This window comes from Vidua chalybeata, chromosome 14 (genome assembly GCF_026979565.1).
Source record: "Vidua chalybeata isolate OUT-0048 chromosome 14, bVidCha1 merged haplotype, whole genome shotgun sequence".
Lineage (NCBI taxonomy): Eukaryota > Metazoa > Chordata > Aves > Passeriformes > Viduidae > Vidua > Vidua chalybeata.
This window is the reverse complement of record NC_071543.1, coordinates 10,155,594-10,181,000: the sequence shown is the minus strand read 5'-3', so window position 1 is coordinate 10,181,000 and position 25,407 is coordinate 10,155,594. Positions and strand designations below refer to the sequence as shown.

The 25,407-nt window shown below is 45.7% G+C and overlaps 1 protein-coding gene across 2 annotated transcripts in view; it reads left to right on the top strand.

Annotated features, from left to right (window-relative positions):
- Positions 1-20,682, top strand: part of GRIA3 (glutamate ionotropic receptor AMPA type subunit 3) — a 145,957-nt gene extending 125,275 nt beyond the window's left edge. Inside the window, exons 14-16 of one of the 2 annotated variants that reach the window (XM_053955517.1) lie at positions 15,150-15,264; positions 17,420-17,667; positions 18,265-20,682. In XM_053955517.1, the coding sequence (XP_053811492.1) occupies positions 15,150-15,264; positions 17,420-17,665 (361 nt within the window). In that variant the 3' untranslated portion in view covers positions 17,666-17,667; positions 18,265-20,682. The remainder of the gene's footprint in view (positions 1-15,149; positions 15,265-17,419; positions 17,668-18,264) is intronic. The other variant, XM_053955516.1, reaches the window with a different exon arrangement.
- Positions 20,683-25,407: the final 4,725 nt, after the last annotated feature.

The window sequence follows — 25,407 nt, the reverse complement described above, 5'->3', positions numbered from 1 at the left end:
TTTTGCTTCTTAAGAAAAAAAAACTCAAAAAAAAAAGCAGATGAAAATTATTTCATTAATTGTGGTGGGGAAAAAAAACGCTATTTTCTTGTTCAGTAGCTCTTTCAAAGAAACAGTCTTATTTAATATCATCAGCGGGTTTGTTCAAGCTTGGAAACCTTATTTAACTAACAGATAGAAAGTCTAGTGTTGGTGGGACCTACACAGAGTAAATCAGTGAGGTAACTGTACAAGAAACCAGTGATCACCTCTGGTCACTGTCCCAACCCTTGAGGGCAAGGGTTCATGAGACTTTTTCTGCCAGGACCAGCTGTGTCTTCCAGCACAGACCTGGAAGTGAAAGAGCTCTTGTTTCCTTTGGCTTTTTGAGGAAGTTTTGGAAATTTTGCCTGGAGTATTCAAATGTCACCTTTTATACAGCACTGAGCAGTCTTCTGCATGCTCCTGTGCAGGAGCCCTGTATCTGTGTTTGACATGCCTTTGATACAGATGTGGACTCAAATCTGGTTCCAGTGGCAGCAGTGGCAGCCTTATCACTGCCTGCTGCTGAGCTGAGGCTTCTCCCAGCCTTCCAGGCAGCCTGTACTGTACCTTCACAAAGTTGCTTCAGTGAGCTCATGTATTGCAAATGTTAACTAGTGTGCTTTCCTCTTGCCAGCTTTGGCCTGTAGGACTGGCAGCTTCTGCAGTCTTTAACCCAGCAAGGATAAGCTATAGCTAGAGTTGGCTGGGTGCTATTGGTCACCTTGGGTGCAGGAATTACCAAGAAAATTAATTCAAATTACATTGTTATACTGAAAAGTACTGAAATTCATTTTTATAGTGACACTCGCCTACATCTAGTAAAACCAGATCTTTAGGGAACAATAACTCCTAATCTCTCCAATAAAAATGCTTCAGATTTGGTCCAAAATCAATAATAACAGTAAACTGCAGTTTCAGACAATTACTGCAAATTACTGCTACAATCTATTCATAAGAGTTGCATACAGTTAGCTATATAGGAAATTGCTCAGCTCGTCATGTCTACTGCTAGTAAAAGCCACTGTGTAATATTAAAGGAAGGAAAAGCTCTTGAATTTGGATTGATTCAGTAGCTGGAGGTCTGCAGTGCTCAGCAGCAGCCTGGAGATGAGCACAAGCTTTTTTATGCTTTTTAGCTCTGCTGCTTATCCTTCACAGAACATTTTTATATGTCATATTTGCCAGTATATTAAACATTTAATATCCAGCACCTCATTGTCTAATACTGCCTCCCTGAAAGAAAACTCTTCATACAAACCAGCTTCAGTGAACTTCATTGCTTCAAGTTCATTGAATTAAACCCAGCCAATAACACTTATAGCCCTAAGGAAACTAAAGAGGGCTTTTTAAATGGTCACAATTAGGGCAGGGCCATCCTTCTCTTTTTGCTTGTGCTGGAAGATGTTTTACAAAGAACAGTGCTGTCTATTTGGCAGGCCCTTGGCCTGGTCAGGCAATGTTGAGGGAGTGGAGTCTGGGGTGCTCTGCTGATATGAGTTGGTACCCAGAGAAGGAGGAAGGGGAGCAAACACAATCATGTGTGTTTTGCTGATTTAGTCCCAAGTGACGTCTGCCTGCAGTTTGTTGTAACACACTGTGGTGAAGGACTTGTTTGAGCTACTGTCACCAGCTCTTGGGGCACAGCTCAGCTGGCAGAAGTCCCCAGAGAGGAGAACATGGGATGTAGAAGACCTCCCACAGAAGACTAAGCTGAGGGAGACAGGGAAGGGGTTAGTGGCTGTTTCTAGAGGTGTGGTAAAAAAAGGGCTTTTTTAGTTATGAAGTGGCTTTTCCTTTTTGGTAGTTCTGTAGGCCCTGAGCACTGCAGCCTGCAGTGAGGCTCTGTTGCAGCAGACAGGCAGAGCCTCCCCAGCACAGCCCCATCGCTGGCCAGGCCCTGCCCCAGCCCAGCAGGAGCCCCACTGCCCTCTCAGGAAGGATGAGCTCTGGTGCTGCCCCTTGTGCACTGCAGCGCCAGGAATCTTGCTGGCCTCTCTCTCCTCACTGTCCTCCCACCAGAAGTTGCCCCCATCATCTCATCCCATCTCTCCAGTTAATTGTTTATATGAACAATTTACTTGTAGATCATTCAGAGGAGTCACTGTAAAACTGTTATTTTTTCCCTTTTACCTTAAAGGAGGTGGCAGCTGTGGGAATCAGGATGGAGTGGTGAAGGTGCATGAGGTGGAGATACAGACCTTGCCCTCCATCTCAACCATTGCTCACTTGGGGCAGCTCTCTCTACCGGCTGAGCTGACAGACTCCTCTCTCAGCTTCCCCAGTAGAGACCCGGGCTTGGGGAATCGCTGCCCCCGAGTTGGCAATCAGCCCTCTCCTACCTCCTGACAGTGGGTTGTGTAATGGGCTGTGTGTAGATGTGAGTCATGTCAGACTGGTGGTGCCGGTTTCTTAAGCTGCATTCCTCTGTGACTCTGATACTTTAGCTCACGCTGAAAGCCAGAGGTGAGTATGAGCCTGTTTGCTTGTGCCAGTGCCCGTCGTTGTACTGCAGAGGACCCGGTCACCCCTCCCGTGCTCGTCCTCCCTGCGGTCCCACATGCGCTGTGCCTGTGCTCGGAGAGGAATCATTCTGAGTTGTGAGTTCATCTCTTGTTACCGTATCTTACTGCCTCTGGAAAATTAAACAGTGATTTCCATTTTCTCAAGGATTTTGAGTCTTGCAGCAGGAAAAAGAAAAGGTATTCAATTGGCTTTCTGCAGGATTTGAATCTCTTGGTTTACACAGAGTGTAAGGTTAGGTCTGTGGGCATTCCGTGCTCCGGGGGTTCACCTGTAAGTCAAGACTAAAGAGATTGGGCCATTTTAATGAGTTTGTTATAAAGGCCTCAGCTGACATGTGTCTTGTTTTCAGTGCTACCAGTCTGTGCCCTGGCAAAGGGAATTAGCCGATTTCAGTAGTGGTCCTTATTTAACAAGTCTGAAGGGGAATATGCTCCATCCATCCATAATTTTTCTGGGATGCCTGTCAATACATGTGGGCTGACTTGGCTGACGCAGGCATTCTGGTACGTGCATCAAAACTCATTCACTTAGCCCTCCTAAATGAGCTTGAATTTAGTTTCATGGCAAAATTATCCTCTCTTCAAATGCTCTTATACATGCAAGCTGAGTTCTCAATCATGAGAGAATACAAAATAATAGTTGTAAAAAAAACATATTGCAGGAAATATGTTGCAGTGTATTACAAGTCTGGAAACTAATTATTTTGTTTATTATACAGTCCTATAATCTTGGAGCTGAGTGACTCCTGAATAGGGATTTAACAAGAATTAGACAAAAGGGGATGCAGACAGCAGTCACAGCCTGAGTGACTTAAGTGAAACTAATTATTCAGTAGCATAGGAACAATTTCCTGCTAAGATAAATTTCCATAGTTCTGCTGTTGATAAATTTCTTGTATTCTTATACCTTCATGGTAACATTTAATGACAACCAACATGGAAGGAGAATGTTTGAATGCAGCTTCTCACCAACTTCACCTGCCAAGATTCCCTGCTAATTATTTAACTTAATTTCTTTAATATATTCTTTTTTTAGGCTGATCCCTCTTTTGGAGTACATCAGAGAAATGACATGCAATGTAATATTATTTGATTTTCCAATTGTTTCTTTTTAATCATAGAATTACTTTTCCAGTGGGCTAGTTGAGTTCTGCCCTCAGAGCTGTGCTCCATACAATATCTTATTCCCGAGACCTTCGGAGCTGTGAGTGTGGCCATTAGCAGATGGGATCTGTTCCCCCGTGTCTGTGTGCTGTTTTGGTTTGATACAATTTCAGCACAGCCGTTAGCATTTGCAGCATAATTTTTTTAAGTGGCATATTTTTAGAAGAAATCTGTTATGCTTTATTTTAGATGATACCTGATGCCTAAAGAGCACCATTGCCAAACACATAGTGCATAAAAGAGGGCATTTGGGGAAATGGCTATCTTAAAAAGATGCAGCACGATTTATTTCAGCAATTTGTTTGAAATTATGTTCATCAGCATGAATTTCCTTGTCATCCATACTATAGGCCTGCGTTATGAGCTGGAAAAGGATAAAATGGCTGATCAGAGCCAGTGACAGTAACACAGAGCTAATTCATGCTCAGAGCTGGGAAAGTAATACAAAATTACTGTGTTGTGCAAATTAGTGACAAAGCAAAATAGTGCTTTAAAAGAAAGACACCAGAATATTGGTTTAATTGACAGCTATTACTTCATAGCATATTAGGAAATAATACTGTGTATGTTTTGTGCCAGTGATGAAGTCTTAATGCTCTGGGAGTTCATTGGAGCATCTCAGAGCACTGCCAAGAAGGGCAGAGAGCCTGCTCTGGTTTGCAGAAACATCAATGCTGTTGTGCAGATTGTTGGGGGTATTTTCCTGGAAATGGAACTGGGGGAAGTGGCATGATAATTTAGGAAGAATAGGTTGCCTGCACTGGGAAGGAGTTGGTGCAGTCAGAACCAGTGGTGTCCAAGAATTTGGAACTGTTCAATTTTGCCAATATAACCTTTAGCATCTTGGAGACTGGCTTTGCTGCCTTGCCAAAGGAGACCTGTTTGTGCAGCATTAATTGTGGCAGACCTGGGGCTTGTGCAGGGACACCACCTCCTGCCTTTATGGCCGCAAGAAATCTTAAAGACTTGTTAATTGTGCACTCCTTTTGATAATAACTGTGGTTCTTAACAGTTAATTTCCATAGATTGCTTACACGAGTCATTTATCCTGCACTGTAAGTATCAGTATGGGAAAAGTCAAGGCAGCAGGCTCTGTGGTACAGGAAAAGGAAAAAAGAAAAACCAGCAGCTGGAAGTGCAGCTCCCAGCAACAGGAGCAGGGCCCTTTCTTTGAACGTCTCCCTGGGGGTCTGGGCTTGGTTGTTTCTCTTTAATAGTAACTGCTGTCATTTTACGTACAAAGGGAAAAGTAAATGCCTTTCTTCTTCTTCAAAGTGACTCTAATGTTTCAGCATTGTGCTCTCATGGACGCAGGCACTGCTGCTGCTCTGTGGATTTCTCTGTGCTTGCGGGCACTGTAACCCTGGGCCGAATGCCTCTAGCTTTTGTACACGACCTAGTTGTTCTTTGAATGTCTTGTGGACTAGCCTTTGGACTAAGCAGCACCTACCTGCAGCCTGCTGAGGAGCCAAGAGCAGGAGTCTCAGAAGAAGCCGTTTCAAGAGGAAAATAAAGATGGGGGGAAAAAATGGATGTGCCTAGAGACAAGAGAAAGAGAAGGTGAGGGGATAGCCAGCGTGCAAGGTAAGTTGAGTCTCTTGCTCGTACCCATCCAGGTTAGAAAGGACCCAAGCAATGGCAGGAAAGGTCCATGCTGCTCTTTCAGATGTTGTAAAGTTTGAGTGCGATGTTGGGCACCTGCCCTCCTTTGCTCTTCTTCCACCCTCTCACCACATCCGTACCTCAAGTATCGGGTACTGCTGTGAATGAGCTACAGTGACTTGTTATGGCTTGTATTTCCTAATCCAATCAGCGTGTATTATTGCATTAGCACTTGGCACTTCTCTTCAATTGTGATCCTGTTAGTACAGAGTTTAATTTGTTTGAGCTACATTTGTGAAACATATAACCCTTCATAGAGACATTGCTGCTGCCAAACACAGGCTGCAGACTCTGCAGAGAGCAGAACTTGCAGCCTCAGCTGGTGACACATCTGGCTCTGCAGAGGTGTGCACAGAGTGTCTGTAGATGATGCAATGACATCATGTGTTCATTCAAGCACCTGAATTTAAAATGTATACCTGGTGACCAAAGGAAAAACGCTTCACATTCCACAAGGATAAACTGGATGCTCCAACCTGTAAGGCAGGTTACTCCTGCCCAGTAATGGAGACTATAACAAAGGTCAGTTAGGGAGAACTATTACAGGTACTCAGTGCTCAGCAGGAGCTAAACCCATCCCCTGCAGCCCCAGGATGCTTCTCACCATCACTCAGGGCTCCGGGGCCTTGAGCAAAGGGAACTGCTGCTGGCTCTGCTGTTGAGGAAAAACAGCATCCTCTGCCAGGGGATTTATCGCTCTGCCTCCAAGCACTACCCCAGCCATCGACATGCAGCATATTTCTTAGGTGGCTGGGGGATATATAGGGCTTGAGGTGCTGAGTTTTAATTTTCTAATTGTGCAATGTCTTTGTCTTTCCAAACTAGATGGCTTTCTCTTTTATCCCTTCCTCTGCCGACCCATAAAGCATTTCAATCCCTCAAATATTGACTCTTGGAAATGTGCAACTGCTGGTAACACAGGGCAGGGGAAAAGTGTTGTGGGTCTGAAATGGTAGCAAAGAGCAACCAAGGGCTCATTATTTAAAAAAGAAATGCCCAGTGCTTTTTGTGTTTTTCCACTGAATATTGAATGTTCAGTGTGGAATACGAAAGATCACTTTTTGAGACAGAAGGTAGGACGTAGTGATTGACAAGAAGGAGCAGGGATTGGACATATGGGTTTTTGCCTGTATTTTCAAGGTTCTTCATTCCTGCTTGAGGTACCGGGCAACTGTAGTCCTCAAACAAACATAGTGGGTTTGGATTACGAGCCCATTTCCAAACAAAGTGTTCCCCATCCCTCACATGTGGGTGTGTCACAAAACGTGAAGTCATGGCACAGAGACATTGCTAAAATGGTAAATTGCAACAGGCAGATGGATGATCTGATCTGAGCAAGGGCAGAGCCCTTGGATGATGCATTCATCCTCAGCTTTTGTTATCTATTCAGAAGTTATTTCAGTAACAAGATCTGACAAAAAGTCCATTCAATAGTTACAGATCAGGCTGGGATTTATACAGCTTGGGGGAATAAAGTGCCTTATTTGATTTAGATGGGTCTTTAACCTCGAGCAATGCCCTCTAGAGAGTAGTGCTGGATTTGGTGTATCTTCCTAGATTGTTTCTATCTTTATATTTTAATGATACCAAGATGGTTGTTAGTGATATTTTTTATGGTATCCTGTCAAATTAAGCAGAGAGCCTGGACTTGATTTCTGCCTTTGTCAGTCCCTGCACAGCCAAGTGCCTGTGCAGGCTGGCTCAGGGATGCAGCAGTGGCCACTTGCCTTCTGGCCCACTCAGCTCCAGTCAGCAGGACTGGAGGCTGCATTCAGCATCACCTCCCCTCCTCCTGCCAGCAGGACGGGGAAGGCTGGTGGTCTGTGTGATGTGTGGTGCTGAGGGATTTCTCTGCTCGGCTGGAAGCAGTGCCAGGCAGTGGTGCCATGGTTCAGGGTCACACTGAGGGTAGCTCAGCTGGTCAGAGCAGGGTGCTGATAAAACCAAGGTTGTGGGTTCAATCCCCCTATGGGCCTTTCATTTAAGAGTTGGACTCAATGGTCCTTGTGGGTCCCTTTCAGCTCAGAATATTCTGTATTCTGTAATCTCAGTGCTCCTCAGGTATTTGCCTCTCAGAACATGGTAAATGTGACATGTCCCACATGTCTACAGCAAGCTGCCCTCTGTGCTTTCCCTGAAGTTAGTGGGGATTAGCCAGTGACACTAGCAGGAACAATTAATTCAGTGTTTTCAGTAGTTTTACCCAAGAGGATTTTAGGAAGCATTTTGGATTTAGAAAATACTTGCTTGTTTGCACCTTATTCCACTTGCCTTTCTCTGACACCGTGAGGTGGATTTTAGAAACCCAAGTGTTTAACATCTGAACTCTTTGATGTTACATTGGTTTTGATTGGGTTGTGCTGATGTCGGCAGTCCCAGGGATGTTCCAGCCAGCAAGGACAGCTCTGGTCATAAGGAACAAAGGAAGACATTTCTTGCTGTAGAAGTGAGAGTGCTCCAAATATGTCAGATTCCTAAACTAAAAGGATTAGGCAAAACCAACAGGGATTATTTAATTATAAAACAAGTTTATTATTATCTAATGATAAACAAGTAAAAAACTACTTTATAATGTACTAACCAAGACCTGGTACCACCATGGACTCTGACCTCCTTCACGTCACTGAGATTTGGACAGGAGAGTAACGAGCCCTTTGCAGAGGCCAAGCCCTTGGTCTGACCATGGGGCTTGGCCTGGGCAGCACTCTGATGCAGAGGGAGAATGTCACCTTTCATTAGGAGGGACAGATTTGGACTCTTGGGAGGGACAGATTTGCCAGAAGCCTCCTGTGGCTTTCTGTTGCTCTGATGCCACAAATCAGCAATAAATCTGGCCTAGCCAGATACTAGACCATATTTACAGCTGTTCTACGTCATGCAGTGTGACACAGCCAGAGCCTGGGGTTTCTTTGGCACTGTGATTTCACCTTCTCCTGTGCACCCAAAGGGCCAGTACCAAGTAGAGGGAATCACAAACAGCTTTGCTGTAAATGCTGCATCCCAAGTGATGTGTGCCTGCATTTCCATGACACTTCTCCAACCACAGGAATTTGTTGTCGGCTGTTCTACTGCTGGGAAAAATGAACAAGGGCCTGTTGGTGACCACACAGGATTGTGCATTGTGGTAGCTGCCGTGTTAAGTACACAGGGAGGTCTGTTAGCCAAGGACAGTTCTGGTGGCCATATTTGCTGTATGTTTGGAGCCAGCATCCATCTGCTTTTGTGAGAAGGATCCCCACTGCCACGGGCCTTAAATTTCTTTGCTTCACCTCTAAATGAACTCTGTATTCCTGGGTGAGATGGCCCATGTCCCTCCACAGTGCTGCTGGAGACATGGATGTCATAGCCAAGTAGTCCTGCAGAAGACTGTGGAGCTCTCCTGTGCAGGAGCCACTCATGAGCAGCAAATCTGCAGTGGTTGGAGTTCTTGCCCGGTGTTTGACATCTCCTGAGCCAGCCGGGCATCCCTCCCTGGCTGAAGTGCTGATCAGGTCTGCTGCAGCTTCTGCTCTGCTCTCCTGAGCCACAGCCCCAGGCACACGAGAAGAAAGGGTGTTTTCAAAACCAGAGAGGAGCTCTGAATGATGAATGTTATTCTGGTCTTCCTTCAAGTACATGGGTGATTTCTTTACCCTCTACCCCCAAAGAAGCTATGTTTGGACTCTCAAGATGCTGCAAGCAACACTGTTGTGAAAATGCCACACTGTACACCTGATACTCTAAAGAAAGTCAGGAACCAGCTGATGGTGGGTGAAGGAACACTTCCAGCTGTAAAACCCAGGTAGTGAGAGGTGCCAGGGCAGCCCATGCACTGCCCTCCTCATCCTGTGCCACCCTGAGGAAGCCCTTTAATTGGTGCTTTGAAGAGCCTTGCTTGTTGCATCTTTACTTTGCAACTTGCTTTTCTGAAAGATTGCATCTAAAAATTCTAAATGAATTCTGAGCAATGGTTCATCTGGTTTAAAAGGAACAGTGTGCCGTCTGCCGAGTTCATTCACTCTCCTTGGCAGTGATTGGGTTTGGGTATAACATTTATATTACATCCATTAGAGCATGGAATGGGATGTGAATTATCCAAAGCTGTTCCAATCATCACTTAAATCTTTTATAGATTGCAAGTAATAAACATAACCACAGTGTTGCTGAGACTTCATGCCACTCAAACACCAGTTAGAGCTGAAAAAAGTCTGCAGATTATTGGGTGAGATGCGCGAGTCCTAAAGTGACTTCTGTTCCCAGTTCTCACCTCCAGTGGTCATTGACTCCTTGTATCACCTGCTGCGACTTGTGAGGACCAACCCAAACGCTGGCTACAAAGGCACTGGCATCTTTGCTGGAAAACAGCCCTTTCCTGGCAAGATCGCAGTGTTCCTTTCATAAATTAACAGCGCTTTTCCAAGAAACTGCTCAGATTCTTCTCTGCAGTCCAAGTTTGCTCAGGAAAGGGTCCTGTTTACAGCACTAGCACACAAACACGGTGGCCAGTAACTGGAATCAACTGCCAAAAGGAGCAGCCTGGCCAGCCTTTTCAGTCATACGTGGGACTGCAGCCTGCTAGGATGTGTCTTAAGCTGGTAGAAGTTAGTGATGGCAGTATGTGGAACATCTGGTTTGGGGTTATCTTCTTTAAATAGGTGCAGGTGAAATCACAACAATTAACCTAAAAAGCCATCAATCACACTACTAAAAACCTGTTATGATTTATAATTTGAGAGGGTCAGAAGTTCTACCTTCCCACTTTTGGGACTAATAAAGATCTACTTCTTTGATGATTAATTTACTTGTCTTCTACTTCAAGCTTGTTCTGGCCAGAAAGAATGGAAAGAAATATTGTAACACCACCAGTTTTCTCAGTGGAGATAACATTTACTGCAACTAACTTGAAACTGGGGCTTTGGTAAGAGGAGGCAAGGCAAGAAATCCCTCAGACAGGTAAGGCTGTCTCAAAGAGGAAAGAGTGGACGGCCTCTGAGTCACTGTGTTCCCTCTTTTCCATATTAATTGCATGAATGGAAGGTGGGTAATAATCAAATATAAGTGTAATAAATGCTTTGCAAAGAGCACATAGCAGCTCTTTCTTCTGAGAAGGAGTATCTGCATGGTGAACATACTCAGCCTGGAAACAATGCTATGTTTTGTACAGGACCAACCTGCATGACAAAGTGCTGTAGCACTTCCTGAATTTGAGGGAGAGGTGGCCCAAGTTCTTAAATTGAACCTGAAGCTTTGGGGATGCTCAGGGATGAGATTTTAAAGAGTTTGTTTTTCAAAAATAATTTCATTCCATCAGTATCCTATCCTCTGGGGCCACCAGCAGCAAAGAGTGCAAAGGGCTTCTGAGTCTGGTGTCCTGCACCCAGACAGGCTAAAGTGCAGCAGGGAGGAGATCCCAGGGCCACGCAGCAAAAGGAAAAGGAGGTTCCTTTTGGGATGGTGTCATATTAAATCTGGAAGAAGACTGGCACAGCTTGTTTTCCAGCAGTAGCTGATGGCTGAAGAGGGGAAGGTTACACTGCCAGCCCCTGAACAGAGTCTCCTGACAGGGTGGCAGAGAAACGAAACAGCTGAAACACCAATAAAACCCACTTCTGTCAAGGTATAAAATGGTATTTGTGGCAGTCTCTGTAAAGCCTATAAAACAGGTGGCCACTGATCTTACAGTCATGCCACTCTTAAAAGAAACAACCATTGCAGATGGCTTAATTCCCCTCTAAGGGCCATACTATCCCGTATGAGGCTCCTGGTATTGTTTCTCTAAACTCAAGTCTTCCAATCATTTGTAGAAAAAAATCTTAGCAGGGTTTGGTAGAGCTGCCCAAGAGAACCAACCTCACAGGTTTAAGCCTGGATGATTCAGATCATACTGGATAAAAAGCAAAAGCAAGGAAACAAAATCCTTCAGTTATGGGAAGGAAGAAAAACACTGCAAGTTTCTGGACAAGAATACCAACCTGTGGAATCCAAAATGCTGACATCCCAATCCAAATGGCCTCATCTCATTTTCTTGGCATACAGAGCACAACAAGAGAACACAAGCTCTCAAATCTCTGAACATTTTACTTTTATCAAAGCAACCAAGCTAACAGAGAGAGGTCTGGAAACCACACAGGAGAGATGAAAAAGAATCCCATCATAAATTAAAGCATGGAAAAACAGTGGAAGCCACCTAGGAAAGGACCAAGGACTTCATAGAATATCCCATACAGCCCAACAACAGCAACATAATTTTAAAAAAACAACTGGAAAGCACAAAAATATCCCAAGAAAACTACAAGGAAATTGAAGTCCTTTGAGACAGAGCCTCAGAAAATGAGGAAATTGGGAATTTGGGATTTGAGGAATCCATCCTGCACCAGCTCATACTGCATTCCTGAAGTGCTGGACCAGGGGTTGCAGAGGCATCATGCCTCCTCCAAATAGAAGGTTTCTCAAATCCTGCTGCAAAGGAAACAGCTCATGCATTAGGAGGTTTTGGGATTTATTTCCTGGAAGCAGGCAAAATTATTCTTTAGGACTTTGATGAAACAAGCTGTATTTTGTGCTTCACAAATTGGTGCCTTCCACATTGAGAGGCTGTCCTTGCTCAGGTACAAGATGTTCATCCCAGTGCCCTGCCCAGTGAAGTGGCTGAGCCAAGGGAGGCTGGGAACTTGCTCAGGCAAATCTTCAGGTTTTCTGTGTGCTGGGGGGACAGGAAAGGCCAAGGCAGGGAGGGGCAGGCACCAGCTACTCTTTCATGTCTGAATTGCCTCCCCTGTTCTTTCTGTACACAACCTGACCCTCTGGTACCAGCCACCTGCTCAGGCCCTGTGCCAGGCAGGATGGGGACAGCCCCAGGACCAGAGCACCCTGGCATGGTGACAGCTCCACCAACAAAGGCTGGGTGGCCCTGAAGCAAGGAGTGACTCCTTGGCACCTGTCTGCCCATCCCACTCAGCTTCTCATGATAGGACACATCACCTCTCTCCTACCCAGGCTGAGAGAATGTGGTACCTCACCTGGCAAACAGGACTGTGACAAATGATAATGAAGCCCTCAGTTTAGGCAAATTCCCATCTGTTTAGTTAAGATAATTTTAGTTTACTACTTTTTTTTTTCTTTTTTTTTCTTTTTTTTTTTTGGCAGTTGTGTGTGCTCAATTAGCTGCAATCTTGGCTTAAAAAAAATAAAGCACCCTAATTAGCATATTAAGCTTCCTCATTTCCCAATACTGTATAATGTTGTGAAAGCTAATCTATAATGTATTGGATGTTATGCAAATTCTCAGTACTCCGTATGGGGTTTACAAAGGCATGCAAATTAAAAATAGTGTTCAGAATAGGACTGGGGGGAGGGGAAAATTTGCACAATAAAATATGCAGGTAGGAGGAAAGATGTTTATAACCTTCTTCCTATTGTTTGTGTATTCTCAGCTGCACAATGCTTTTCAATGCTGAGAGATGTATTGCATAAAATCTCTCCAAATTAGATAGTTTTTAAATGAAATTTAAAATGAGAGTACTGTTCTCTGAGCAATAATTCACCCTGCTCTCTGCTGGGGCTTGTAAGGGGAAGGTAAAGGCACTGAGCTTTCACTGGCTGGCATTGCAGGCACGCACAGCTGCTCGTAGCATGTTTGTCTGGGGGTCCCCAGGGGTCTCGACACAGCCCAGCTGCCCCACAGGTCCATGGTGGTGGCTTGGCCAGGACCTGGCTGCTGCCCATCGGTGTAACCGAGTGGGGCAGGTGTGTTCCCTGCACCCCCGGGGTGCTGGCAGTGTCTCGGAGCCTGCTTTGATCCCGTTAATATTTTATAGCCTACCTGTAGGAGGATGCAGGTGGAGCTGCAGCACAGCTGGCTTTTTAGGATGCCTCTGGCTCCTGGTGGAGGAGCTCTGCCTGCTGCCAGTGCTGGGCCAGCAAACACGGTCTGTCTCATGTGGCTTGTCACTGCCACCCGTTGGCTGTGTCCAGCTGAGTGTGTACAGCCAGCCCTGATTGATATTTAATTAGATTACAGCTGCCGCTTAAAAATACCCATTTTATAAAAATAAAGCCTTGGCTGCTGTCAAACTGAGCCCTGTGCAGGAGTGAGTGGTGCTGCCTCTGCGTGGACAGCTGGGAAGCTCTGCAGGCAGTGCTGGCAGTGCTGCTGCTGTTACCAGCAGTTGTCCCCACCTTGATGGCTTTCCTCTGCTCTTGCCTCCCTGCTGGCCTGGGTGACACTACACAGGGTCATGTTGGAGCAGCCTGTGGGGCATTCAGCTCAGGAGCTCTTGAATACAATCATTTATCTCATGATACCCCACGAGCTTCTTGGGCTCGGCTGCCACCCTCCTGCCAAAGGATACGGAGCATCTCCAAGAGCAGCTCTTCCCAGCAGCAGCCACCAACAGTCTCCCAGCCATCTCAAAAGTAGCTCTTGGCAGATGAGGGAACAGGGCTTTTCTTTACCAGCTACTTCTTTCAGCATCTTGTCCAGCCCCAGGCATGGCAGGGCTCAGCCATTCCTGTTGCTCAGAGCTGTGAGCCCTCCCAGTCTGGAGATGTTTTCCTAAATGCCAGTGTGCAATTTAGCTTATATTTAAGATGTTTTGTATAGGTCTTGCTGCTCTTTCTCCTGAGTCTCTTCTGCTCTGCAGAGAGTCAGGCACTTTGGGTAGGGGTGGGAGAAAGGCAGAGAGCTGCAAGAGGCAGACATGAGGCTGGCGCTGGGGCAGACATGGGCTGAGCCCCTGCGTCTCCTCTGCTGACAGCAGGCCTGAATGGACCCAAAGCAGGCTGTGCACGTGTCTGCCTGGTGTGCAGAGCAGTGCACAGCACTGTGGCACAGCATTGCTGGGGATAAGGACCCAGCCCCGTGCAGCCGTGGAGCAGGGATCAGAGCTGTTCAAGCGGGAGCAGGAACTGAAGATGTTCCTTGCACAGGAAGCAGGCAGGGAAAAAAACGAGACTTCACACGAGGAGGAAGTGGAAATGACAAAACCTAACCGAGAGCTCCTCAGGTGCTGCTCTCCCACTCGGAAGGGCCAGATGAGCTCAGCCCCCCTGGGCTGTGGGCTCTTGGCAGCACGAGTCAGCAATTCCGTTTATTCTGCCAACCTTTCCCACCCTGGGCACTTTCAGCCGGCAATTTCCATATTCATCAGTTTGCTTCATAGAGGTCTGCATTTGCTTATTTTCTGCTGCAGTTCCCTGGACGGGGGGAGTTGGAGATGCAGCAGTTCAGGGAGTGCAGCCCAGCACGATGCCTCCGAGCGCAGCCCCTGCAGCGCCAGCCGGAGAAGCCAGCGCCGGCGGGGAAGTGGCTGTGGCGCCGGCAAAATCCCCCTCCATGGGTCCAGCCTGGCGCCTTTTGCTTTGCAGATGTGCACAGAGACCCGCCAGGCGCGGGGGCTGCCGGGGATCAGGGGCTACAAGCGTTGTTTGACAGCCACAGTGGCTGGTGTGGGGGCTTCTGTCTGTTGGTGCAATAGGGGCCCTGCTGGATCAAACCCACCCAGATCGGTAAAGCTACTGCAAGTGCCTGTGGCGCACCAAGTGGGAGATTGGCCGTGCTTTGTTTCTACTGCCTTCATTTAACAGTGAGTGCCGATTACTCAAAGCGATATGGGCAGGACCTGGTAATGTAGAGATGCTCTAGCGTTAACTTAAGGGGATGATCCAGTTGCCTGCAGTGTAAATACTTTGTGGCCAGGAACCCTGCTTTATCGCTTTGTATAGTTTTAAAGTAGTTTAAAGATTGAATAACATAAAATAACATAATATAATGTTATTTATGTTATTTCCCACGTGAAGAACTCCTGTAAACCTTGCAGTATTGAAACTCAGTGAACAAGGCATCTTAGACAAGCTGAAAAACAAATGGTGGTACGATAAGGGTGAATGTGGAGCCAAGGACTCCGGAAGTAAGGTCAGTCGCTGAAGGTCTTTTTGTACTGATTAGCAATCACATTTTGACCCACTGTTTGTTTATACCAAGAATGACTTTCAAAAATTGCTATTTACATTTTGAAGGTTGAAAGAAAATAATAGAAAAAAATAAGTAAGTCTCAGAACATGACAGCATTTTTCTTATATGCAGTTACAGACTGTAGTTGTAAGTATATTTCACTGTGTGAGTATTTTACTAGAAACATGCTAAGAGAAGCCCCCAAAGCCTCCCAAGCTGGTGTCTTCATTTAAATGTGCAGGTTTCAGCACAGTCACTGTCTATTATTCAGGCCAGCATCTTTTCATATTTTTATTGAAAAAACTCGTTTTTGTTTCAAAATTATTACTTAGATTCTCTACATGTCATTTTGGGAAACAGTCACATGCTTGCTAAGGGCACAAATTTTCAGGACAGACAGCTGATAAGGAAAAAATGCCTTTCCTGCCCTATTTGCCAATTCATTTTAAAATCGGTTGGATTAAAAAAAAAATCTAGAAATACTAATGGTGAATCATTACCTAAATATTGAATATTCTTTTTTATACTGCTTTGAACCATTTTGCTGCTGTACTGTCCTGTCATCTACCAGCTGTGCTGTGGGGCTGTCCAGCCTCATGCAGGACCACTGTAGACCCCAGGGCAGGTCCCACCCCTGAGGTGGATTGGCCAAGTAGCTGCACACTTAAATTGTAGGGCATATTTATTTACACCATTCAGTTAAAAGGAGGACTTTTTTTTTAATGCCTATAGACCCAGTGGGGAGAAAAACTCTGTAGAAGTGCTGGGCTTGTTGGAGTAAAGGACATTTTCAAAGGCACCAAGAGGAGGAGAATCCAGCTCCAGCTGAAATCGGTCACAGCTGAGTGCCTAACTCCCTTGGTGCCTTTGGAAGTGCTCTCTGTAATCATTCAAACAGAAAACTACAATTTCAAAGCACCCTTTCAGTGTCGGAGGACAATTTCAAGTTCCAGCGAAGCCAATAATAAAATTTCATTGATTTCAGTAGGACTGGAAGTTGCTTAGGGCACAGCCCAGTAGTTGTTGTGTCAGGTAAATTTGGGATCATGGGATATCTGAACACATGGCAGCTGCCAAAGGGAGCTGTGATCAAAAAGAGGTATAAATGATTTTAAGATCTTTAGTTTAAATGGCAGATTGTTTGCTACAACCACATGTATACCAACTGTGAAACACACAGACACTTACAAGGTAAATCATATTTTACTCTGACAATATGCAAATTTAGCTCTCCCTAGAGAGAATCGTTAACCAAGCTCTGTCAGCAGTGCCTTCTCTGGGCACAGACAAATTTCTTTGGCACTTGTCCATCCACCCAGGCCAGTGTGGTGTGGCAGCCCAGCCAGCTGTGCCAGCCAGGAGCCGTTCCTGCCCACAGCCAGCCACCCATGCAGCAGCAGAAGGGTTGCAGCTCTATTTAGTCCCATTCCAGAACCTTGTTTTAAAAAATGCAAGCTTCTCCCCCATCTGACATGTATTGAAGGAAGATAAACCCTGACCAGTGATTTTTGTGTTACAATGTCTGGTTTCATTCAATAACTCACTCTCCTGAAGGTGCTAGTTTAGCTCAGGGCTCTGCTACTTGACCTCTAAGTAACTGACCATCTTTCTAGGGTGTGGTTTTTTTCCTAAATGTTGAAAAAAGGTAGTTAAGTTCAGCAGCTTCTCAGGAATTTTACCTACATTGACCAAACCCAAGTGTGTAGTGGCTTGGCTTTTTCTTTTTCTCGTTTTGTCATGGCCTTCTGTAAATCCTGCTGTTTTATGCAGCCACCAGCACAACTTTCCCCCAGTGCCTTTGCTACCAGGGATGCTCGGCCATAGGCAGCCTTGCTCTGGGACACCGAAGGCCTGGGGAAGCCAGTGGCCAAAAAAACGTCATTGCCTTGGAGTCAGCCAGGGTTTCACCCACCAGAGGGTGGAGGACAGAGCAGTCACTGCTGTGCAGCCCCGGGCTGCGGGGATGGGGGGACAGCACTGGTCCGTGGGCCGGACACTGAACACCATGAGTGTAGCTATTCCAGCTAGGCCTAATGCAAAGTAGCCTGTTGTCTGTCTGTCTGTCTGTCTGTCTGCTGCTCTCAGCAGAACTAACAGCGTGGCTCGTTTCTCTTAGGACAAGACGAGCGCTCTGAGCCTGAGCAATGTTGCTGGCGTGTTCTATATCCTTGTGGGAGGCCTGGGGCTGGCCATGATGGTGGCACTGATCGAGTTCTGCTACAAGTCTCGGGCCGAGTCCAAGCGAATGAAGCTCACCAAGAACACGCAGAACTTCAAACCTGCTCCTGCCACCAACACCCAGAATTACGCTACCTACAGAGAAGGCTACAACGTGTACGGCACAGAAAGTGTGAAAATCTAGGGGTACGGCTGCGGGCCGGGAGTAAACCCTCTGGGTTTTCTTCTTTCTGTCCTTTCTTAAGCTGTCTGTGCTATTCTGTTGTGTGCACTAGGAGGCTGCTGCAAGAGGCTTTTGAAACACCATCTTGTGGTAGTTTTTAAGTATCAGTCATTTAAATTTCTTCCCTGATCAGAGGTAGGATCAGAAAGGTACCATTCTGTTTTACACACAGAGGTTGCTGGCTTCGTGCTGAAGTGAGTAACTCCTCTCTCCAGCATCGTGCTAGTTCAAATGCAAGTATTTTGCTAATTGCTTTTAAAATCACTCTGATCAGAATTCTCATCTCTCTTGTTACGGATCTCTTCCTCTTTGTTTTGTAAGGTATAATCAGGTCAGGTAAGTGCTTTTAGGAAGTTTCAAAAAAAAAACTTGCAATAGAACTAAACTTTCTGCACAAGAATTCATGATTTCTAAAGCAGGAAAAGTAGAGTTGAATTGCTGACAAAGGATTCTGAAAAGGCCTGGTTAGCTCCTTGCCCATAATCTGTGCATCTCTATGGGCTGAGCCCCCCTGTCCCTTGCTGCCAGGCAGTGATGAAATCTTTCTGGTTTTATTTTAGATCCTCGCCCTGACAGCTTGCAAGATAAAAAGCAGCAGAGAATGTGGCTACTTCATGGATTTGGACCATCTGAGCCAGTTGCACTCTCTCCGAGGTGTCAGGCATGACACGCATTGATGATGGTGCAATGTACTTTTAATAGGAAAAACTGGTATTTTTTTCCTTCAGTGCCTTATGGAAGACTCTGAGACTCACAACAATGCAAACCATCACTGAATATTCTTGCTTTGCTTCAAAGAAGTAAAAGAAAAATAAAAGAGGAAAAGAAAAGAAAAAGAAATGAAGAAAAAAAGAAACAAATGAAAGGGAAAAAGAAAAGGACTGGTAACAAGATATTGGTATGTGAAAAAAAAAAATTATTGTAAAAAAAGATCAGTGCAACAAAAGCCATTCTTTGATACCACTGCACAGTAACTGAACTTGTGTCCTGAAAGCAACCGCAGCTGGTTTCATCAGCCACCCCAATCGTATCAAATTATGAAACTCCTCCTGACACAAAGCCTCAGAAATCTGCTGCGTGCAAACGTGGACTGGCCTGCCACTGCTTGTGTGAGCTGATGTCAAGATGTTTCAGTATTTACTTACAGTGGTGTCATTTTTTTTTTTTTTCTGAGCCACTTTAACCTCTCCAGCTAATTTGAGCAATTCTGTATAGCAGCAAAAGGAGGGAAAGAATCTGTGCATTCAAACTAATTAAGGTCAATGACTGTGAATCTGTAAATCCAGAAGAAAGTAATTTGTGGAACTGCATGTCTTGCTTCCAGATCAGTAAATTAATTTCTTGACAAGGTAGCTAAAGTGCGGGCAGAAAATATTGCATTCCTTTTTTTTTTTGTTCTATCATCAGGCATACCTACAGGTGCTTTATTAAAATAACATTGGGTGGCTTTTAAAATTAAAAAAAAAGGGAAAAGCTACTTGCTGTTTAAGTTCAGACCATATATCTCCTCTCTTGCTGTGCATTTGCATTTTAATTCATTGTTTAATATCATGCAATGAAGCAAGAGAAAGGCAGGTTAGTTTTTCCCAGGCCTGCTTCTGCTTCTCCCCAGTTCTCTCCCACCTAGCACCGTGCTCAGCTAACGCTCCTCAGTAACGGTCCTTGTAAAACAGAGGCAAGGAAAGAGGATAGTAACTCCAGTTTAGCTGCAGTTCCAGAGTAATAGTAAGTGATCTAACATGACTCCTGCTAGTACTGTTATATAATATCAGCTCCTGCCAACTCTTGTTTCATGCCTGGTGAGAGGATGCTCCTGTCCCTGCCTCTGTGTGAGGAGGACGCCGCGCTCCGGCCACCTCTGCTCCAGGAGGAGCTCACTGTTACTCACATCCAACGTCTTAGACAGCAGCAGCATTTCAGCCTTGAACCTCTGCCTGGAAACTACTTAACTTCATCTCTAAAAATAAAAATAAAAATTAAAAAAAAAAAAAGAAAAAGGAAAAAAAACCACAAAACTTTAAACATATTGTCAATCACTTGGGAAATGTTCAATGGAATATCTGCTTACTAATTACCTCTAATCGACAATATGTATTTTCCGTAGTTTATGATAGAGTTTTATTTCATCAATAACATACAGTGAAAAAGAAACTCATTTAAACCAGTCTGACCCTTAGGCATTTAGTTTGCTGATGATAGATTTGAACTTTCAATAGGATTTAAAAACAAACAAAAAACAAAAAAAATAATAAAAATAAAAGTCTTGTTAAAAATATGTATTTCCAACAAAATGTAATATAAAATAATTTTAAAACTCATAGGAGAATAATTTATTGTTAAAGTTTTTAACGAGATATTGACAAAAAATTGTTTTGTTTTCATTTTCTTTTCATGAAACTCTGATTTTTTTTTTCAACCTCTGAACACAAACACATCCCCAGCAAGGGTGAGCTAAAGCTGTGCAGTTATGAGTTGTATTTAAAACAAACGTTTTTCTTAAAAGATGTATAAAATATGTATGTTTATCAGATCAATTTTTAAGACTGGAGGCTTCACACCAGTGAAGGGAGTTTGGTAAATGGTTCGATATTTTTTAAACTTGCATGTAAATCTAAAATGTGTTGAGTGCTTACCAATTCTGGCTACCAACTTCAAGCTATCAGAAGTTTGGCAGTAGTCTCATGATGATTTGTTTTGGTATATTTTTTTTCTAATTTGTTTTGCTTCAGGGGCTTTGGGGGTTCTCTCCTTTAACTTTTTTTTTTCTCCTTTTTTTGGTTTTTTTTGTAATTTAAGTTCCTATTTTTGGTCGTTGAAACTGCACTTGAGTGAGCAGAAAAATTGCCAAGCAAACTAATGGCTGTAAAAGCATAAACTGCATGTGTGGACATCAATTACTGAGCCTCATTTTGATGAGGTGTTGTACAAAGAGTTTTAATACATTTTGTAAATAAAACTGTAAAGAAAAAAAAATTAAAGAGCTTGCTTCTCTTTTCTTCAGAGGAGAAAGAGTCCATCCCTACTGCATTCCCTTTGGCCAGTCTGGGATGCTCCTCAGATGTTTACCACAGAACTTTGGGAAGGTTTGAGTTGGAAGGATCACCCAGTTCCAACAGCCCCACCATGGGCAGGAACACCTTTCTCTAGACCAGGTTTCTCCAAGCCTTTCCAGCCTGCCCAGCTTAGGGGCCCCCACACTGAACTGAGGATACTACTGGGAAATGGGTATTCCTGGTTTGGTAACCTGCAAACCAACTAATTTTTTATTTTCTTGATGATGGAAACTGGTTGATCCTGCAAGATGCAAGGAGCACCCTGTGAGGAGCAGGGGAGAAGCCTCAGGGCTGCAGCCAGGGTGGGAGATGCTCTGCTCTGCCACTGCAGTGGGCAGCAGTGTGGGTAAATAAATTCCTTAAATATTCACTACACAGATGTATTTTCCTGCAATTCTCAGCTTTTCAGCAATGTTTCTTTATGGAAAAAAACCTTTCACCCAACATTGCAGCTAATCCCAGCTCTAATTTATTGAGTTTACTTCACCCACAGTGTAGTTTTTCAAGTCACCACAAAGTATGAACTGTGGGAAGTAATCCTGGTATTAAACAGCTGGTGTGTACCCAAACCACACCCCAGCACCTCTCTGGAGCTACCCCTGGCCACTCCACCCACATGGTCCCCATCAGGAACCAGCTCCCTGGGCTCTTTCCAGGGACCACTGAGGGTGACACTGCTGTTGGCACCCAGGGCCTCTGGGGCTGAGCTAGAGCAGCACCAGGCTTCTCTTGGATGACTGGGGATGAAAAGATCAGCCTCTGAAATATAAAAAAAATCCCCCAGAGGAGGTCTTGGGCAGTAGTGCTGCTGCAGAGCAGCTGAGCATGGACCTGAGTGGTTTGGTCAAAACACACCCTGCAAAACAGGAGATGTCTGGAGTGTCCCTGTGGCACTGCCTCTGGCTGCAGGAGAAAGGGGAAAAATATACTGGCAGTCACTGGTACCTTTCCCAGCTCAGCACCTGGTGCCTGGCAGTGGGTCCCATCCCAACCATGGGGCTGCTTGAGCCCAGCCCCAGTCCCTGTGGTGCTGCCACTGGTGCTTCATAAGTGAAGCGGGGGAACAGGTGCTGAACCCACCCTGTGTCTTCAGCCGAGGCTTCACCAACTGCAGATAAGCTCAGGAATAAGCAAGGACTAAAACAGAGCAATAAACAACAATTATTCAACCCTAAATCACCTCACAAGAATGAAGGTGTCAGGTTATCCTGGGTGTAAGCAGGGTGCTGTGCTGAGCACTCTGGGCTCCATGTGGGACCACGCTTCCCACAGAGCACAGGGAGGTCTCCCTGAAATGAGCCTATTTATGTGTGAAGTGCCCATGCAATGAACGCAGGGAGGCATGGACAAAATATTGTTCTGTCCTTCAGCTTTCGTTTCATGCTTAACATCCAGGCCAACATGGACAGACTGCATTTTTCTAGAGAGCTGTCTTGATCCATTCCCTGCTGCCTGACAGCCACACACAGCCCTGCACCAGCCACGGGGGTGAGTTATGCTGCCTTCCCCCACCTGCCAAAATGTGTCTGCAAGCACAGCAAAAGGCCAGTGCCAGGCTGATGCCAGCCCTGCCCTGAGTGAGCAGTCACTGCGGTGCTGCCCTGCCAGGGGCTCACCAGATCCTGCACAGTGGGTGTTAAGTTTTTCTAATAAATATGTGTCAGGTGAAACAGGGCAGTTAGGGCTGTGGCAAAGTGGCACAGCTGCACCCAGAGCTGGGAGAGCCTGGCCAGCTGACATGGGGTGGGGGATGGCCTCACATGGGTCTGTAGCCACATGGATGAGAGGCAGGAGATGGTCTAGTCCAGAACCTCCCTGGGCCACAAGGGCAGTGCACTTTGGAACAAAACCTGGACTTGCTACACAGACTACAGCAATGGCTGCAGGGCTGCATGGCACCCCTGGAATGCTGGGCTCCAACACACCCCAGCATGACCTTGTCTCTAGACTTCTGCAGGTGGGGAGTATATAAGGAAATACAAGGAAAAATTCAGAGTAATGCATCAAATTCCAAGAACCATCAGTGGCAACAAAAGGACCTCAACAGTGTTCAAGTTTGAGCCTAAAAATCCAAACCAAAAGCAGCTCTTCCCCATGGCACACCACACCTGACAACAAATTAAAATAAATACTGTATCATTTTTCCTTCAAAGGTTTTGTGCAAAGCACTGCAACATTTATTTTTTCATAAACAATTGTTCTTCACGGTTATTAAAATAATATTATGCCATGGATATTAAAATTAAATTACAAAATGTCTTTGGTGCCCATAGTCATCATTTCAGTGTGGAAAACAGGCTCTATTTTGCAGGCAGCAATACATAAACAAGATTTGGATACTGATAGCTCTATTCAATTAACCAAAAGGAGTTAAATACAGAGATAATATTTGCACGGATATTATAAATTTCATTGTAGTATTTACTAAGAATATAATACATCTGAAATTGGTATCAGGGAGGACAGTGTCCCCAGGAGCAGCAGCACCCTGTCCTGCAGCACAGGAAGGGGCCCAGGCTGGCATTACACCATGGGACAGCACCAGCAGGGCCACGGCACCCACTGCTGCATCTCTCCCAGCCCAGGAGCCCCAGGCTGCAGCCCCAGCACCATGACTGGGACCCTCCTCCTATGTGTGCCCTGTGGGTATCAGGTTTGGCCAAAATCTGCTCATCAACATCCCAGCCCTGCTCTGACTCTGTGCTTGGGCTTTCTTGCTTTTATTTCATCGGTTACCAACAGAGAAATTACTGAGACTGGTTTGTAATATGGCACCATCACTGCAACAGCATCAACAGAAATGGTTTCCAGCTTCCCCTGGGCACAGGCACTGGCAGCAGCTGCCCCACCAGGGAAGGAGCAGCACCCAGAGAGGAGTGTGAGTACAGGAGCTGCCATGCACACCTTACAGCCAGTGCAGCAGTAAAACCTCTGCCCTTCCCTGGTAAAGCTCACTGGAAGCTCCTGCAGCGCTGACTTGCACACCATGGCACTGACGTGCTGGATGGTGCTGCCTCCATGGGCTGGCACCAAGGGCAGGATAACGAAACCTTGGTGCACACACCAAGTGTTTATTTATTGCTGTTTCTATCACTGAAGTGTTACTGCCTTTAATTATTTATGCCATCGTGGCATTTTGAGGATGACAGGACATCTTACAGCGGAGCAAGAGGACAAGATCCTACTCTGCAGCAATTTCCCACTGGTGAGAAGGCTGTTGGCACCTCCAAGCCAACAGGCAGAGCTGAGACCTCAGGGTGAACTCGGAGCTCATTTGCAGCAGCAGATCAAAACCAGGATGTGTGGTGGCACCTGGCCTGCCCCAGCAGACTGTTATGGAGGATTCTCCCATCATATGTTTCTTGTGGTTTCAGGGTTTTCTTACTTCATCCTAATTTCAGGCAGGGAGGAGTTGAAGGTAGCAGTAGAAAACAAGATAAATCCAAAGAGAAATGGCTCTGAGGAAGGGCTGGGAAACTTGGCAGTGATTACTGACCTGCCCTCTCAGAGTGGGGACCAGCACAGGGCTCAGGAATGGGACTGAGCTGGTGACTGGACCACAAAGGGTTAACAGGGTTGCAGGCATGCACCCCAGCCTTGATAGTAAGGAGAGGGTAAGGCACTTAAAGCCTGTAAAAAACACAACAAAAACCAAAGCCATGATGCTGGTAATGACTGGTGCTTTAGATAATGTTTAGCACATAAATAAAGTAATTGACCAATTAATGAGCATGTGGCAGATGCTTGATATGCTGTAACAAGTAGGGAAGGGTATGATGTAACACCAGAAATTGATTAAAGGAATACAGAAGCAGAGCAGAGTGTGGGAGAGCAGTGCCTGGGCCTTGGGCCGGTTGATGTGGGCAGGTTTGGGGGCAGGGCCACAAAAGCAGGGACAGGAGACAAGGGCTTGGTGCCTCCTGCAGGGACAGAGGGCAGCATGAAGGGCAGTGTGGGAAAGGGGATAACTGTGGGATAACGTGTTCACTTACAGCCCAGAAAACCAACCACATCCCGGGCAGCATCACAAGAAGCATGGCCAGCAGGTCAAGGCAGATTATTGTACTCTCTCTACTCTTCTCTTCTGAGATCCCACCTGGAGCAGTGTCCAGCTTTGGAGGCCACAGTACAACGGCACAGACCTGCTGGAGTGAGTCCAGAGGGGCCATAAAGAAACTCAGAGTGCTGGAGCCCCTCTCTGGAAACAGCCCCAGAGTTGGGGCTGTTCAGCCCACAGAAGAGAAGGCTCTGGTGGGACCTCAGGGCACCTTCCAGTACCTAAAGGGGCTACAAGAGAGCTGGACAAGGACTCTTTACAAGTCATGGAGTGATAGGACATGGGGGAGTGACTTTAAACTGAAAGAAGATAGGTTTAGATTGGATATGTGGGGAAAATTCTCCCCTGTGAAGGTGCTGAGGCGCTGGCACAGGTTGCCCAGAGAAGCTGTGGCTGCCCCATCCCTGGAAGCATTCAAGTCTCAGAGCAACCTGGTCTCGGAACGCCATCCCTACCACGACAGAGGGTCGGAACGTGGTGATCTTCAGGGTCCCATCCAACCCAGAGCGTTCTGCAGCTCTGTAAAGCCGGGAAGCCGCGGGTTCGGGAAGGGGGCGGGGGGAGGCCGGGCTGTGCGCTGCCGTGCTCGGCGC